The 16,897-nt window shown below is 42.6% G+C and overlaps 1 protein-coding gene across 1 annotated transcript in view; it reads right to left on the minus strand.

The window, feature by feature from the left end:
- megf10 (multiple EGF-like-domains 10) overlaps positions 1-16,897 on the minus strand; it is a 166,962-nt gene that overhangs the window by 102,580 nt on the left and 47,485 nt on the right. Inside the window, exon 5 of the mRNA XM_055632519.1 lies at positions 15,887-15,979. Coding sequence (XP_055488494.1) covers positions 15,887-15,979 — 93 coding nt within the window. The remainder of the gene's footprint in view (positions 1-15,886; positions 15,980-16,897) is intronic.

A 16,897-nucleotide genomic window follows, 5' to 3' on the forward strand; every position in this document is an offset into this window, starting at 1 on the left:
TCTGCTCCTCATTTTACGTTGCAGGAGGCCCTGATGATATGCAAAACCTTGCTTTAAGCAGAACAGGCTTCAAACATTTAGTTCCACTGCTAAATTTGAATTTACTTTTCCCAAATACAAAAGCTGGTTTTCTGAATTGTTCAAGAGAATAATTTTCTTAAAGTCAATTTTGGAAAGGCTTAATAGCTTCTGAATGTTCCACATTTTTGCCATTCGACTGAGCCAGATGACTAGGCTTGGTTGCATGTAAATCTATTTATTTAACGCTTTCTCTGCCCCTGGCCATGCGTTACAGGAGCCTTTGACAATGATGGAGCTGGTTCCAAAGCATCAGTTCGCAGTGGTCACCTCTACATGGGAGAAAAGTCAACTCGAGATTGTTATGATCTATACAAAAGGTTCAGATTTGATGCTAGGTTCAGATACGATGAAAATACAGACTGGGTGATTGCTTTATGGGTCACTTACGTTTAGTCAGCAGGGACAACCCTGAGCTTCTGAGTTCCTAGTTGGATTTGTTCTGTACCTTTACATACTTCTAGTTTCCTCTCCCCTGACTCTCAATCTAAAGAAAGGTCTTGATCCAAAATGTCGCCTATTCCTTTTCTCTAGAGATGCTGTCTGACCCACTGAGCTGCAATATTTTGTGCCTATCTTCCTAGTTCCACACCCCACTCCGTGGAAGACACTGTCTCAAGAAGGCGGCCAATACCATCATTATCATGCATTTCATAAGCTTCCGCATGGTAGGCTGCTCTAGAAGGTTCGATCTCATGGGATCCAGCGAGAGTAAGCCAACTGGATAGAAAAGTAGCTTCATGGAAGGAAGCAGAGAGTGATGATTCATAGTTGTTTTTTGGATTGCAGGCCTGTGTATAGTGGTGTGTCTCAGGGGTCGTTGCTAGGCCCATTGCTGTTTGTGGTTTATATTAATATTGAATGCAAATGTTTAAGGCAGGATGTCTACTTTTGCAGATGACCATAAAGTGGGTGGTATTGTAGATTGCTAAGATGAGGGGTGTAGAGATGTATGAGGGGAAAAGATATAGAAGTACAGAGTCTTACCCGGAGTACGGGAATCAAGAACCAGAGGACATAGGTTTAACATGAGAGGGGAAAGATTTAATAGGAATCCGAGGGGCAACTTTTCCACATAGTACAGGTGGGTACATGGAATGAGCTGCCAGAGGGGGTAGTTGAGGCAGATACTATAACAACATTTAAAAGACATTTGGACAGGTACATGGACAGTAATGGTTTAGAGGGATATGGGCCACAAACAGGCAGCTGGGACTAGTGTAAATGGGTAGCCTGGCCAACTTGGCTGGGCCGAAGGGCCTGTTTCTCTGCTGTATGACTCTATGGCCCACATCATCCTGGCCGTGCTCTCGTTTCAATTTTAGCATCGAGAAGAAGCTGTAGAAATCTGAAAACAGTGAGCACAAGGTTCAAGAAATGCCTTTTCCCAACAACCATAGGGCTCGAATACTTCACAACACTAACCTCAACTATAAACTTCTATGGCCTATCTATGATCTATGGTTGCATTGAAGACTTTGGGGCAGGGGGTTGCACTAGCAGTGTGGTTATTAATTTCAATTATTTTTTGGTTCATTATATATTATCTACTAGACTAAGTGGGACCCATTGGGTCCCATGTTCACACGGGAGGGCTGGTCCCCTGACACAATATTCCACCTTTCCACCAATTCCAATATTGGTGGCCAGTGGGGGGGCTTTCGGGAGTGCTGGTATGGGTTCTTGGGGTGGCAGCTCAGTCCGTCAAGCCTGATCTGCTGGCAGCTCACTCACGGCTGGTGGGCTGGCCGTTGGCTCGTGAGTATTCCTTGAAATTCCATTTCAAGCAGGGTGCAAGGCCACCAAATTCAAATCCATGTTCCTACCATTTCAAGCAGGGTGCAAGGCCACCAAATTCAAGTGCAGTTTCATTCCATTTCAAGCAGGGTGCAAGGCCCACCAAATTCAAATGCAGCTTTATACCATTTCATGCAGTGTGAAACCACCATAAAACCACACAAAACACCAAACTCACAGTTCAGTAGACATTCAGTGTGTTCAGTTGATTCGCAGCTCAGACAGAGTCGTGACCTCTCCCTCCCCCATCATGCAGAGACTGAGCCACATCCAGACTTCCGGGTTTTATAACCCCTCCCCCTCCCACTGGAAAAGGTGTGGCTTTCATGGCATGATTGACAGGAGAGTGATTCTCAACATGTTTTAAACACTAATAACACATTTATTTTTCATTGATGGGAAGAATTGTCTGCACCTGCTCAGCGGAGGGGGACTGAGTAAGATGGCCAAAAATCACAGCCGTAAGTGGTAGTGTTTTATCTAAAATCAATATACAGTGCAAACAGGAAGTAAGTGCATTTGCAGTAGTGCCTTTTAACTTCAAGCCAAACTACCCAAGCCACCATTTGCAGTAAGTAGTGCCATTCAACTTCAAGCCAAAGCACCGAAGCCACCATTTCCAGTAAGTAGTACCTTTCAACTTCAAGACAAAGCACCCAAGCCACCATGTGCAGTAAGTAGTGCCTTTCAACTTCAAGCCAAAGCACCCAAACAACCATTTGCAGGCAGTGCCTTTTTACTTCAAACAAACCATATTTTCATTTTCAAACCACATTATGGGGACTCACAGTTGAGTAAACATTTGTTCAGTGTTATTCAGAGCTCAGAGAGACATGACCCTTTGGCTTCATGAATCTTGCAGACTGAGTGAGGCACACCACTTCCTGGTTTTATAGCCCCTCCCCCTCCCTCCAGCAGGGGCAGCAGAGAGAATGGTGAGTTTTTTTTTAATATTAATATCTCTTTGATTTGTCATCGATGGGAAAAATCCTCCACACCCGTAAGGCGGAGGGGGGCTCTGAGCGAGGTGGCCAAAAATGACGGCCGTAGGTAGCGGCGTTCTGTCGAAAATCGCAGCACAGTGGGCCAAAAGCGGTCAAGATCCGAGTTTTTGTAATATTGATGCCTATTGGATTTACAGGCCTATTCTGCTGCTGCAAGTAAATAATATCATTGTTGGCGCATATGACAATTAAACACTTTTGACAACTTTTGGATCTGGCCTTTCTATTGATGGTCTCCTACACTTCCCCAATTGAGGCCTAATGCAAGATGGAACAGCACCTCATCTTCTATCAGAATACATTGCAACTTTCTGGACTTAATATTGAACTCTACAACTTGAGTTAACGATTTCTCAGACTGCATCAGTCGCCCAGCTCTGATGGGAGCTCATGGTTTTTTTCATCTCTGGGAGTGGAGTATGTGCCCGTCCTGATGTACCGGGCTCATTATCCTGCACTGCATGTTGCAACTGGAGGATAAGTGTAAACAGATGGCTGATGTGTGGCACAGATCCAGTGTGCTGATGTGAGTGTATCTCTCTCTGCCTCAGTGACAATGCCAGGCCAAAAAGAGGGTTTTGGAGTCAAACGACATCCTGGGGTCTCTCAGTTCAGAACCCAGTCTCGATTTTTTCGAGAAAATCAAAGGGTCCCAACCCAAAACGTCTGCTCCTTGTTCCATGTTCTGCAGGGATGCTGCCTGACCCTCTTGAGTTACACCAGCACTTTATGTCTATCTTCTCGAGTTTTTCAGTTTGGCTCTAACCTAATTAAATAGAGGAGGTGGGCATTCTCCTCCACCTTTGCAATATCCTTTCCTTGAAAACATCCTTCCCACGTCAATGTCTCCTCCAACCCCACTCCTACCACCACCATTGTCAATAATGTAATGTTCCCCTGATCCTCCTCACTGCCCAAACCTCCCACAACATACAGTAATCCCTTCCTCTCCTTACAGACTCTCTCTTCCAGAGAGGCAGCCAACTCCCAAAACAATGGCCCCTTCTTTCTCGACATTGGGCCTGCACTGTGATAACAAAATCAACCCGTCATTGTGAATCCAGTGATAGAATTGGAGAAACTATCTGATTAGCATCACTGCTGACATTTGGTCTCATTAAGTAATGTGACAAAAAGTAATTGAACAAATGTTCTAACCAATTGCAGCAATTTACAAACTGAATTATATATTCAGTCATGAAATTAAATTACTGGCTCTGATTTTCTCACAATAACATTGGTGCTGGAATATTTCCTGGCCTGATTTCCTTACTCTTAGGGTAAGTACACCGAATCATGCTGGATAATTTAATTTTCCTCTATCTTTGGGAAATAAGTTTGATAATTCTGACCATCTCTGTGCAAGGCTTCCATATACCAAAAGTATTAGGTCCATCCAAAGGTCGGCTTACTTTCATCTTGAAACAGTTCCGTCTTTTGAAGCAGAGAACTGAACTTTGATACTAGAATTTGGATAAAGAATATGATGGTTATGTTGAAATTAGTTTTAATTATATTGAAACTACAGCGTCAAAACAAGCCATTTGGTTTGACCCTTATGCTCAGGCATCTTTGCCACACAAGCCTCATCCCATTCCTCTTCACCTTTCTTTCATTTGTTTATCCATCTTCCCCTTGAATGCTTCTCTTGTAGAAGTTACCCAAAACTGGAGAATTCAATGTTCAGACCATGGGTTATAAGCCTATTGGGTTGTAAGCTACCCAAGTGAAATATGAGGGTCTGTTCCTCCATTTTGCATGTGGCCTCACTCTGGCAATGGAGGAGGCCCTGGACAGAAAGGTCAGTATGGGAACGGGAAGGGGAGTTAAAGTAGTTGACAACCGGGAGATCCAATAGGGCTTTGCAGACTAAGTGCAAGCATTCGGCAAAGCGGTCACCAAGTCAACGCTTGCTCTTGCAGATGTACAGGAGCCCACAATGGATTTGAACAATGAACATTAGATGCAGTCGGTGATGTTCAGGTATTGCACATGATAGATGCAGAGTCTATCGCAAATATGTGAAATGTAAGCAAAGGCAGTACCGGTTCACATAACATGCAATGATTGTTGGAAGGAAAAGACCAACTGGTGTATCAATCATCACCCATCACCAGCCATTCCCCCCATCCCAACACACTACTCAGGCACGACTCGTGGCTGAGACGGTGCTCCGGTGGCGGCGGCACGACTCGTGGCTGAGGCGGTGTTCCGGTGACTGCTGTGGTGTTCCGGCGGCGGCAACCTAAATCCAGGGCTCGGCCGCGGGCCAGTGGGCGACATCGTCGGGAGCTCGCAGGTCACGGGCTGATGACCTGCTTTTATGGAGCTCCCGCGGCAACAGCTGCGTCCGCTGGACTGGAGGGCGACATCTTCGGCAGCTTCGACCACCCCGGGCCACGGAGCTTGAACCGGCCCGTTCGCGGAGCCTGGTTGAGCCGCGGGACTGAATTACCATCGCCCGGTGGGGTAACAACATCGGAGGCCTGGATCGCCTCAGCGCAGAGGGAGAATAAGGAGGTAAGAGACAGTGACTTTAAGACTTTTGCCTCCATCACAGTGAGGAGGTGCCTGGTGAACTCACTGTGGTGGATGTTAATTTGTGTTTATTGTGTGTTTTGTTATTTATTATTATATGTATGACTGCAGGCAACGAAATTTCATTCAGACCGAAAGGTCTGAATGACAAATAAAGGAATCTAATCTAATCTAATCTAATCACTCCCAACCACACACACCATGACATCGGGCGTGATAGTGAAAAATACTTCCCTACCCCCCTCCAGCCACATGGTCAATAACAATGGACACTGTTCCACGTTCGAAAACATCAGATCAGAACAGTTAGGCTTTGTGAAAGGAGGAGTTTGAAAGAACAGTTTAGGTAGGGGGGAGGAGGGGGGGGGGGGGGGGGGGGGGGGGGGGGGGGGGGGGGGGGGAGGGGATGCAATGTCAATTTTTTTTCTCTTCAGTCTCGTCAGGCACTCAGAAGCCATCCAGGAGATCATGCAGACCATATGTTACATATAAAGATATTAGCATTCATAAGATGCAATTTCTAATCCAGGAGGGCAACTGGTCAACTCCCCTGAAACTTAAAATTTAAAATGATTGCAATAAGTGCAATCAATTTACAGCACAGAAGGTTAAGATTATTCTCTTGTGCATGAAGGCGGGATCTATTGCTAAATGTTAGGGTGATTGTGCAAGATGCATTCATTAATCACAATTTTGACTGAGAATCACAGTGGAAAATTCAGCATGAATTTCTCTCTCCCAAGCTCAAAATGGGCACAGAAGGCGAAACAGCGGCCCTAAATGATGTATAAAGAATGGAAGGTTCCCATTGTTTCTTGAATGATCTCAGGGCATTCCAAAATGCCTTGCAGCTAATAGAGTAGCCCCTTGTCATAATGTCGGAAACATGACAGTCGTAGAAACACAGAAAATAGGTGCAAGAGTTGGCCATTCGGCCCTTCGAGCCAGCACCACCATTCAATATGATCATGGCTGATCATCCCAAATCGGTACCTCATTCCTGCTTTCTCCCCATATCCCTTGATTCCATTAGACCCAAGAGCTCTATCTAACTCTCTTGAAAACATCCAGTGAATTGGCCTCCACTGCCTTCTGTGGCAGAGAATTCCATAGATCCACAACTCCCTGGGTGAAAATGTTTTTCCTCATCTTAGTCCTAAATGGCCTACCCCTTATTATTAAACTGTGACCCCTGATTCTCAACTCCCCCAACATTGGGGGAAATCTTTCCTGCATCTAGCCCTTCCAACCCCTTAAGAATTCTGTACCTTTCTATAAGATCTCCTCTCATTCTACTAAATTCCAGTGAATATAAGCTCAGTCGATCCATTCTTTCATCATTTGTCAGTCCCGCCATTCTGGGAATTAACCTGGTGAACCTACACTGCACTCGCTCAATAGCAAGAATGTCCTTCCTCAAATTAGGAGACCAAAAACTCCACACAATACTCCAGTTTTTGGTCTCTTAATTTGAGGAAACGCAGCAGTCAATTGTGCATAGCAAGCTCCCACAAAGACCAATGTGACAGTGCTATAGCAGTGATATTCATTAAGGGATAAACAGGGAGAACTCTCCTGCTCTTCATCAAAATCGTTTCAAGGGATCTCTTGCATCCACCCAAGAGGGTAGATGGGGCCTTAGTACCTGTACAAAATGCAGCACCTCCATTAGCATCAATCTGGGCCTCATGCTCCAAACTACAATTATCTGTCTCAGATACCAGGGATGTTACCACAAAGTTAAATGTTGCATCGAATGCAAAGTAATTCTATCACAACGGAACTGGAAATCTTATCCAATAAATTCAAAATATTCATAATTCTCCCTCAAGATGTAAAAAGGGGTAGGCTCGAAAATTTGCACTTTATGCTCATGTAAAAAGTATCTTTTGTTGAATAGAAATTAGACTCGTCCATCACATTACACATAGGCATGGCTGGCATCAGTTAAAGTATTAGATTTAAAAAACATAAATTGTCCCAGTAGCTTTGCAAACATTCCATCTCCTCCTTTTGCACCACATTATTTCAGCTAAAGAATGTGTATCGCTGCACACTTCTCCTGCTAAAGGGTTGCATGGACAATGCAAATCGAACAATGTATGATCAACACTGCCATTGAGGAGTAGCTTTCTGTATTATATCTCACGCTATTTGCAAGGAATTAAATCAATCTCATCATTTACTTTCCTCTCATACTCTTGCAAAATACTTTATTATTTTCATTGTTTTCCACATATTTCTGGGCAAAGTTAAAGAAATGTTACCATGAGTGCAAGAAGTTTAATAACTCCCTATTTGTCACAGGACATTAGTAGTATTCTTCGTCACTCATTATAAAAGGCTAAATTCTAGTGTACTAGATAGACTTTTCCTGAAAAAAAACTCAGTGGGTCAAGCAGCATCCCTGGGGAACATGAATAGGTGTCAGGATCCTTCTTCAGACATTTGCTGAACACTTGTGCATGGACACAAAGAGGGCCCACAGCCTCACCCCTCCCTCTCACCTCCCGATAGTGGCAATCACCCATCCACACTCCTGAGGCAGTGTTTTGCCCTGAAATGTCAACCATACTGCCTCCACATTTGCTGCCAGAACCAGTGAGTTCCTCCAGCAGCTTCATTGCTATATCTTGTATAGTTTAGTTACATGAATAAAAATAATGACATCCCAATTATATTACTGTTTATTTTATGAATAAAATCAATTTATTATGAAATTTTGTTTTGCTGAGAACTATGGCATAACTTCTCTGTCATTATCATGGTTCATTATACCTAGAGATCATTCTGCTGCATCCAAGCTACAAGCAATGGTCTCCTCAAAGTACAATTACCTCAGAACGGCACTCATTATTATGGCAGTAATGGCAATAATCAGTTCCTGAGGGCAGGCTAGATGTAAAACTGCAACATAAGTAAACAACAGAAAATGCAGGAAGCAGTTAACATATCAGAATGCTTCTATAAAGGCAGAAACAGAATTAATGTTTCAGTTTGCTGACCTTTCAATGCAGACCCAAAATGTTAACCATGTTTTTCCATCCTGCTGATACTGCCTGACCTGCTGAGTATCCCCAGTAATTTTTTATTTTATTTCAGATTCCCTGAATCTGCTTTTTGATGGCAAAATTATCCAGGGATGTTTACTTTGGAGATACAGCATGGAAACAGGCCCTTCAGCCCACTGGGTCCATGCCAACCAACGATCACACCACACACTAGCACTATCCTACACACCCGGGACAATTTTACAACTTACCAAAGCCAATTAACCTACAAATCAGTACATCTTTGGAATGTGGGAGAAAACCAGAGCACCCAGAGAAAACCCACGCGGTTACAGGGAGAATGTACAAACTCTGCACAAATAAGACACGTATTAGTCAAGATCGAACCTGGTGCTGTAAGACAGCAACTCTACCGCAGCACCACCATCCCATTCAATGGGCTGCTCAGTGGATGGAAAGTGTACTGACATTGCCAACATCATCCATTCAGAAGTCATCTGAAAAGTTAGAGCTGCTGCAATCTCTTTCTCCACATGATGCATCTGTCTGAGATTCCCCCGCTGTTCCATCAGCTTGGGCATCTTCCCCCTGCATTCCACTTTTTCACAACTTAGATTGTATATTTAATCCCAATATTTATGGCTCCCATATGTGTGCCATCAATGAGATAGTCTATTGCAGCCCCCATAAAACTACCCACTACTGCCTCTGCCTCAGTTTATCTGGTGCTGACATAGCTCGTGGCTGAAGGCATGCTGCGGTTTACTGGGGAAGCCATGGAACATGGCCAAACGGCGGACCGCACCGACCATAAGACCCAGCGGACCAAGGCCAGCAGTGGGTAGTCGCCAAGCCAGACTATACTCGCAAGTCCCGATGGACCCTCCTGGAAACCATTGGGCCTGGAGGTAGAGCCCGCCGAGCCACCGCTGCTCGGCGCCACCAAGACCAGAGACCGGAAGAATGGAGCTGACGGCGACAATGGAGAATCGCGAGGCCAGTAACAGAGGAGAGGGAACCGAGATCTGGTCTACTGCGCCTTCAAGGTCGACCGCGGGAGACACCCCATGGCACAAAGGCGGGCCAGTGAGGCGAGGACGTCAATTGCAGGTCGACCAAGGAAGGCGATGGCTGGTGGCCTGCAGTGGGCGGGGCCTTGCCTGAATCAGGCACCGTTCATATCAACTGAAGCGTGGATTGGACTTGGAAAATGACGCCAAAACATGGCACCACTTGCATGCAGGCTCAGTAGACTATTATAGTTTAGTTTTGTTTTCTTTAGTTTCGAGATACAACACGGAAACAGGACCTTTGGCCCACCGAGTCCGCACCGACCAGCGATCCCCGCACAGTAACACTATCCTACACACACTAGGGACAATTTTATATTCATACCAAACCAATTTACATACATACCTGCAGGTCTTTGGAGTATGGGAGGAAACCCATGCAGTCACCAGGAGAACGTATACGCATATCAAGTAAAAACAAGATCTACATTTATCAACAACTTATTCCATCAATGCACTCCCATCTTCTGACTTGATTTATCTACTACTAATTTAATAAAGTAATAACTAAAAAGTATAAAATTGAATAAAAATTCTAAAAATATGGAAATCTATTTTTTTGATTTACAAAAAGTTGCCAGTACACTGTGCTGACATGTACTGTCACAAGAAAACAAGCATTGGTTCCACTACTGCCTATCTTAAATTTCCTGCAGCCCCATAACCTCCAGAGGTCTCTGCTCTCCTCTTCTATCTAGCCTCCTGCCTTCCCTGAATCGAGTTGCTCCACTACTAGTGGCCATGCATTCAGCTACCACGGGTTCTAAACTCCGGAATTCCCTCATCCTTTGACCATCTCCCTGTTTCATTTGGTTGAGTTTATTATTGTCACGTGCACCGAGGTACAGCGAAATGCTCTGTGGAATTCTTTGCTACAGAAGGCTGTGGAGACCAAGTCAATGGATATTTTTTTAACGCAGAGATAGATAGATTCTTGATCAATGCGGGTGTCAGAGGTTATGTGGAGAAGGAAGGAGAACGGGGTTTGGAGGGAGAGATAGATCGGCTGATTGAATGGCAGAGTAGACTTGATGGGCCGAATGGCCTAACTCTACTCCTATTCCTTATGTCTGACCGGTTCCCGAATCAGTATCCAAAGTCAGGCTCTTTATTAGTCACGAAATGCTAATATTCATAACTTCCAATATTTTAACATTTTCTAACATTAATATTTTGTAATTAAAAACTTTTCTTAAACAAAGTCTTCATTATGATATAAAAATGCTCCTCTGCCCCAGTGTTTGCGTGACCCTGAATGTTCCTGGCAAAATGCAATGTATTCTTATTCTCTCCCTTTTATTAAAATGCCTTCTACATAAGCTAAGTTGCAAGTCTATATTAATCCCCATAAACAATTCCTGGAGAAAAGAACAGAATTCCTTTAATGAACTGGGTCAAAGGCATTTCATGATTTCCACAGCTCCATCCAGCCAACAGGGATGCCATAACTAAAACACAGGAGAGTGTCAACATTTCATTTTTCATGTTTGACTTTCCAAATATTAAAAAATATTAGCTTGGAAACTGTGTGAGCATCTTGGCAGAAATCCCCCCAAAAATCTTTTGGAAGGAATACTGAAATGAACCCCTTGCTGGCACCATCACAGGGAGTTTCTCAACCAGCTTTATTCAATAATTCCTCCACAATTTCACAGCAATATACAGTCCAAGTAAAACCTCAGAGGACAGAGTTTGTAGTATCGTTCCTGGCATTTTAGCAAGTTGCACAGGATGGCATTTCCTGTGGCAATACAGGGGGTGTACAATACCTCCTCATGTGGAGGTGGCCTTTCCACATGAAATATGAAACTAACCCTGCTCTTTCAGATTAGCATTAAACATCCCATTACATGATCTTAACATTAGGCAATTCAGCACAACATTCATTCTTTTACAGATATCACTAAAATAGACAGACAAGGAACTCCATATGCTCGTTTACAAAAGAAGATAAAAAGCTATGGGATAGCTTCGCTGATCAGGCAGCATCTCTGGAAAACATGGATAGGTGAATTTTCTTTAGACACTAAAATAGATTGCGTGTCATTATCGCTCTGCTGTTTGTGAGAACTCGATGGGCATGGATGGACAGGGACCTAATGTAGGCAAACGGGATTAGTGTCGATGGGCAAAAAGGGTGACATAGATGTGGTGGGACAAATGACCCGTTTTTGTGCTGTACAAATCCATGACTGGCACACTGGCCACCTGATTTCACATAGTACAACAAAGAGGATATCTCATGAATAGGAAAGGACTGGGAGATAGAAAGGACTTTGACCTGGAAACATATTATACAGGCGGGCTTTTTTTTGGAGCGCATGTTCAACCATTGGTTTCAATCATCCAGCATCCCTTATGATTTTCCATCAAATAATCTTCATGGATAAAAATGATGAGATGCAGGTTCCTGAAAACCCCATATAGATTCTCCTGACAGGTTATTTTGCAGGCGGACCGTTTAGTTTCATAATATTTTCCCTCTGGTGGGTTTTGATTACTGAAATAAACTGCACCACTGAAGAGCCCACATCAAGGCATTCTTCCTGCATTAGCCATCCTTCACTCATCGTGGATAAATTATATAGATTTGGATAGCTTCTTAAAGCCTGAATCAGGAAATGAGATGGTATTTAGGAGGCAGCTTGGCCTGTAATCTGTGAAAAAAATCTTTTGACAAAACTCGCCAAATAGTCCAACTAGTTACTGTTCTTTCTCCACATTTCATTTTCAAGCATTTATCCATTTCCCTATTTGTAAGTGCCCTTTAGGGCAGATCGAAATTAAATATAAGGCAAAAAATACTCATCGTATTTATTTTTTTGATGGGTTAGTTGAAAAATACAGCATAGACATGCCCTTTGGTCCACACCGGCCATCAGTCACTCTTTGACACAAGTTCAACTTTATTCCACATTCTCATCCGGTCCAGACATATCAAGGATAATTTTATGGAGACCAATCAACCTTTGAGATGTGGGAGGAAACCCATGCTGTTACAGGGAGAATGTGCAAACTCCACACAGCCAACACCCAAGGTTGGGATAGAACTCGGACCTCTGACGCTGTGTGGCAGCAGGTCTCTCAGCTACACCATTGTGCTGCCCTATCAGTTTCTTTCTCAAAATTGATGTGCGCTGGTTCCAACACTCCTCCCATTGGAAATATTGTCCTCTCATTTTCTCTTTTTAAACCCTTTATAAAATGTCAAACATTTACTCCCATTTGCACCCTAAACAACCACAAACCCTCCCCTATCTTGGTTCTTTTGGCTGATTACCATCCAGGAATGAGGTTGGCAGATGACCAGTTAGATCCTTGGGGCCTACATGTTAAAACCACGTCTTTGTGAGAATGCAAGCAAAATATATGATATTCCATTAACATGCTAACAGCAGCTCCTCAGTGACATGTTTACAGTGTATTAACACATTGAGGAATCTACTGACATTCATGCAATCTGAAATTGAAGAACTTCTACTCCTTGGTAACGTAGGGAGTTGAGAAGGTCATTCAGCCCTTGAGCTTGTTCCATCATTCAGTGTGAACGCAGTTAACATGACACAATGACTTTTGCCTCTGTTTGCTCCACTTCCCTAAACACATCTGTTTAGAGTGTTTTGGGAGGAAGGAAGAAAACTCTTGGCTCAGTATTTCTCTTGCCATAAGCACAAGTTGATCTTCTTTGTAGGTTTGACTGCCCTGTATTTCACATCTATTCAATGCATTTCATTCATTTTCTCATTCTCTAACAGGCCCCATTAATCAATCGACCATTCCTATCCTCATGGCAACGCTGGTCTCACTCTATCACATATGTTCCCTCTGTCCTATACACCCATCGCCCAACTTAAAATTGATTTGTTCTCCAAGTTTTGGCAATGGACCTTTGACTTAAAGCATTAACTATGTTGACTTTTCCACAACTGTTGTGAAACCTGTTGAGTTTATTTCATTGTCTGCTTTTATTTCAATGGTTGTTTGCAAAATCATGTACCCGACTACAGAAAACTAAAATCTGGACTTATTATAAGTCTGTGCAGTGTGGCTGGAGTTATGAGCTAGAGCTTTGAATATCATAGCAACTTTAATATCTACATCAATCATTCATTTGGGGAACATCTTGATTTGGCTTTGTAAACAGACTGTTGCTTCAATTCAGTTTGAGAAAGAAGATGCTCAATGTATCCATATACCATCTTGTAGTATCAATGCAAGAATCAGAGATGTAGATATTTGTCTTCTATTATGTACCCTAAATGCACAATGTTTTATTGTATGGACTTCAATTTAACCAAATCTTAAAAGCAGTTCTCCAAACATACAATATAATAATATCACCAGTTTAGCACATATACTCGAGGGGAATCGTTACATTGCTTCAAAATGGAATACCACCTGTAACTATATAAATATTCAGCTCTGAACCTTCAATAACATGCAGTAATAATAAGGCAGTGGACCTTTCATTGACCTTAAAATCTGGAAGAAATGTGCTTGCCAAATACCCTGTAAATACTTATTGTCAATTACACTTACAGCATATACCTCCCTTTCCCCAGAGGTGTTAAATAACTCATAATTTACCCAGTTCGACATGATCTTGCACCATTTATGAATGTCATGGTGTTTTGGGAGTACAAGCTGACAATATGCAGTGACAGGATAGTTGGGTTCTCAATGACCAATGAACTCACAATCCATCTTCTTAAGAGCTGAGAATTGAGGAGCGGAGTGATGGGAAAGAAAATAAGATAATCAGGAAGAGAAAAAAAAGGAAACTCTGGCACTTCTAAGTGACTTTCATGTCCCTTTCAGAATATCCATCAGTCTTATATCCATCAGAACCTTTTTCCCTTGGGTGGAAATTTCAAAGACCAGAGGGCAGAGCTCTTAGGTCAGAGAGAGATAGGTTAAAGGAAATGAGTAGAGCAAATTTTTCTTTGACACAGCAAGTGGTAGTTGCATGGAACGAGCTGCTAGGGATGGTGGTGGAAGCCGACACAATAGCAGTATTTAAGTAGCTTTTAGTTGGGCACGGTATACTTAGGGATGGAGAGGTATGCATCATGAGTAGGCAGATGAAATGAGTATAACTGAAGGTCATGTTTAGCACAGATATTAAGGGCTGGAGAGCCTGTTCCTGTGCTGTACTGTTCTATGTTTGAATATCTCAAAGCACTCAATAGCGAATGAAGTGGTCACATCAGAAACTTCCACAAACAATAACGGAATCTACTTCTATAATGACGACTCAGGAATAACTGTTGACCAGGATATCAGAAGAACTTTCATGTCCTTCACCAGAACGGGGTTGGGATCCTCAGTTTGAAGGGACATACAGCACTTTGCTTAGCATACCATTCTTAAGATCTGAATTTGAATTGAAAGTGCTAGCAACTAAACTGCTGATGCCAGCATAAAGTGAGAGAAGATTTTAAAAATATACTGTAAATTGTTTAATTTTTTTTATAAGAATAATTTACCACCTGACACATAAACATTTCAGTTGTTTACACACAGTGTAATTATTCACCACCTTTACTGACTAAATTAAAACTCTGATAATCCATCAAGTGACCATTCTGAAACCCCAATGGTTCAGCATCTGGTTCACCAAGTAATGTTTGTTGCAGACAAAATGTGTAGGAAGGAACTACAGATGCTGGTACACACAGAAGATGGCACAAATGCTGGAGTAACTCAGTGGGACAGGCAGCACCTCTGGATAGAAGGAATGGGTGATGTTTCGGATCGAGACCCCTCTTCAGACTGCACTCTGATCCAACACATGAGGGCACAGTTCTCACCCTCTGTTCCTACTCATCGGGACCTCAGTCCCCGTGATCTCCTTCAACAGACGAGTCCTGTTTCCCAAGCTCCCTTTAAACATATTTGTTTTACTGGGAAATTTACTTTATTACTGTGGTTTTTTTTTAAATTTAAAAAGATAATTAAATATGTGTTGGGTATTTAGAGGAATGACATTCAATAATACAGAAAACCAGCCAGTCCAGCGCTACCAAAGTGCAGTGATGCCAGATATCAGTTTACGGTAATTCGCGCATTTGTAACAGCATGTGTGGTTAACACACCTTCACTCTCGACCCGAAAAGTCACCTTTTCCTTCACTCCATTGATGCTGCCTCACCCGCTGAGTTTCACCAGCGTTTTTATCTACCTTCGATTCTTCCAGCATCTGCAATTCCTTCTTAAACATTCACTCTTGCACCTGTTATTTGCAAGCCCTCCTTTTATTTTCATTCTATGCTTCAACATTGCAATGGTAAAGATCAGATATGCACCGTTCAATGGAGAGAAGATCGGATTACTTTGGCAGCAATAAAAGGAAAAGCACAAAAATTGACAAAAGCAGGTGGGAACTTACCGCTGGAACAGTTTGGACCTCCCCATCCTGGTTCACACTGGCAGGTATTGGGAGCGATACATCTTCCATGGACACATTTCTCAGCACAGTGGGCTGTTTGTGCGGGATGTAGAGGAAATAGAACAAGAGAGAGAAAACTGAAGTTAAACAACTTGTGATAACAACTGTGCCCGTCAGATCAGATGTGCATTGCTGAACAAGAACACGTGTTGTTCCACACACACACACACACACACACACGTGCACACATACACACGTCATGTAATGACCTCCAACAATTTAGTATAAAAAATCTCATCTGCAATTTTACACCCTGAATTCTTAAGTCATAGTCAGCTTTTATGTTACTTAATGCCTTTTGAAAAGGAAGGAGGAGAGGCAGCAAGAGGGAAAGGGTGAGAGCAGGGGCGAGAGGATAAGGAAAAGCAAATTTAGATTTCCCAATACATCCCTAGGTACTTAACAGCCAATGAAGTATTTTTGATACGTGGTCATTGTTGTGATATCAGAAAGGAAAGTTAATTTGCTTACAGAAAAGCAAAAATAAAGAAGGCGGCAAAGAAAGAAAGAAGGGTGGCAAGAAAAAATGGTGGAAATGAGGAAGGAATGAAAGAATGATTAGAACAAAGATGGAAAGAAAGGAAATTGGGGAAAAAGAAAGGTGATAATATCACAGCAATGAAATATTTTGTGATGATCTATTTCTGTGGCTATATTTGAGGGATGCCTCAAATTAGGAAATATGGGCTGAAAGATGGCAGATGGAGTTTAATGCTGATAAATGTGAGGTGCTACACCTTGGCAGGACAAATCAAAATAGGACGTACATGGTAAATGGTAGGGAATTGAAGAATACAGTTGAACAGAGGGATTTAGCGAACAACATAAAAACTAATAGTAAGAGTTTTTATAACTATATAAAAAGAAAAAGGGTGGCTAAGGTCTTGCTGCAGCTGTACACAGTATTAGTGAGACCACATTTGGAATACTGTGTACAGTTCTGGGGTCCAT

The sequence above is a fragment of the Leucoraja erinacea genome, chromosome 3 (assembly GCF_028641065.1).
Source record: "Leucoraja erinacea ecotype New England chromosome 3, Leri_hhj_1, whole genome shotgun sequence".
Lineage (NCBI taxonomy): Eukaryota > Metazoa > Chordata > Chondrichthyes > Rajiformes > Rajidae > Leucoraja > Leucoraja erinaceus.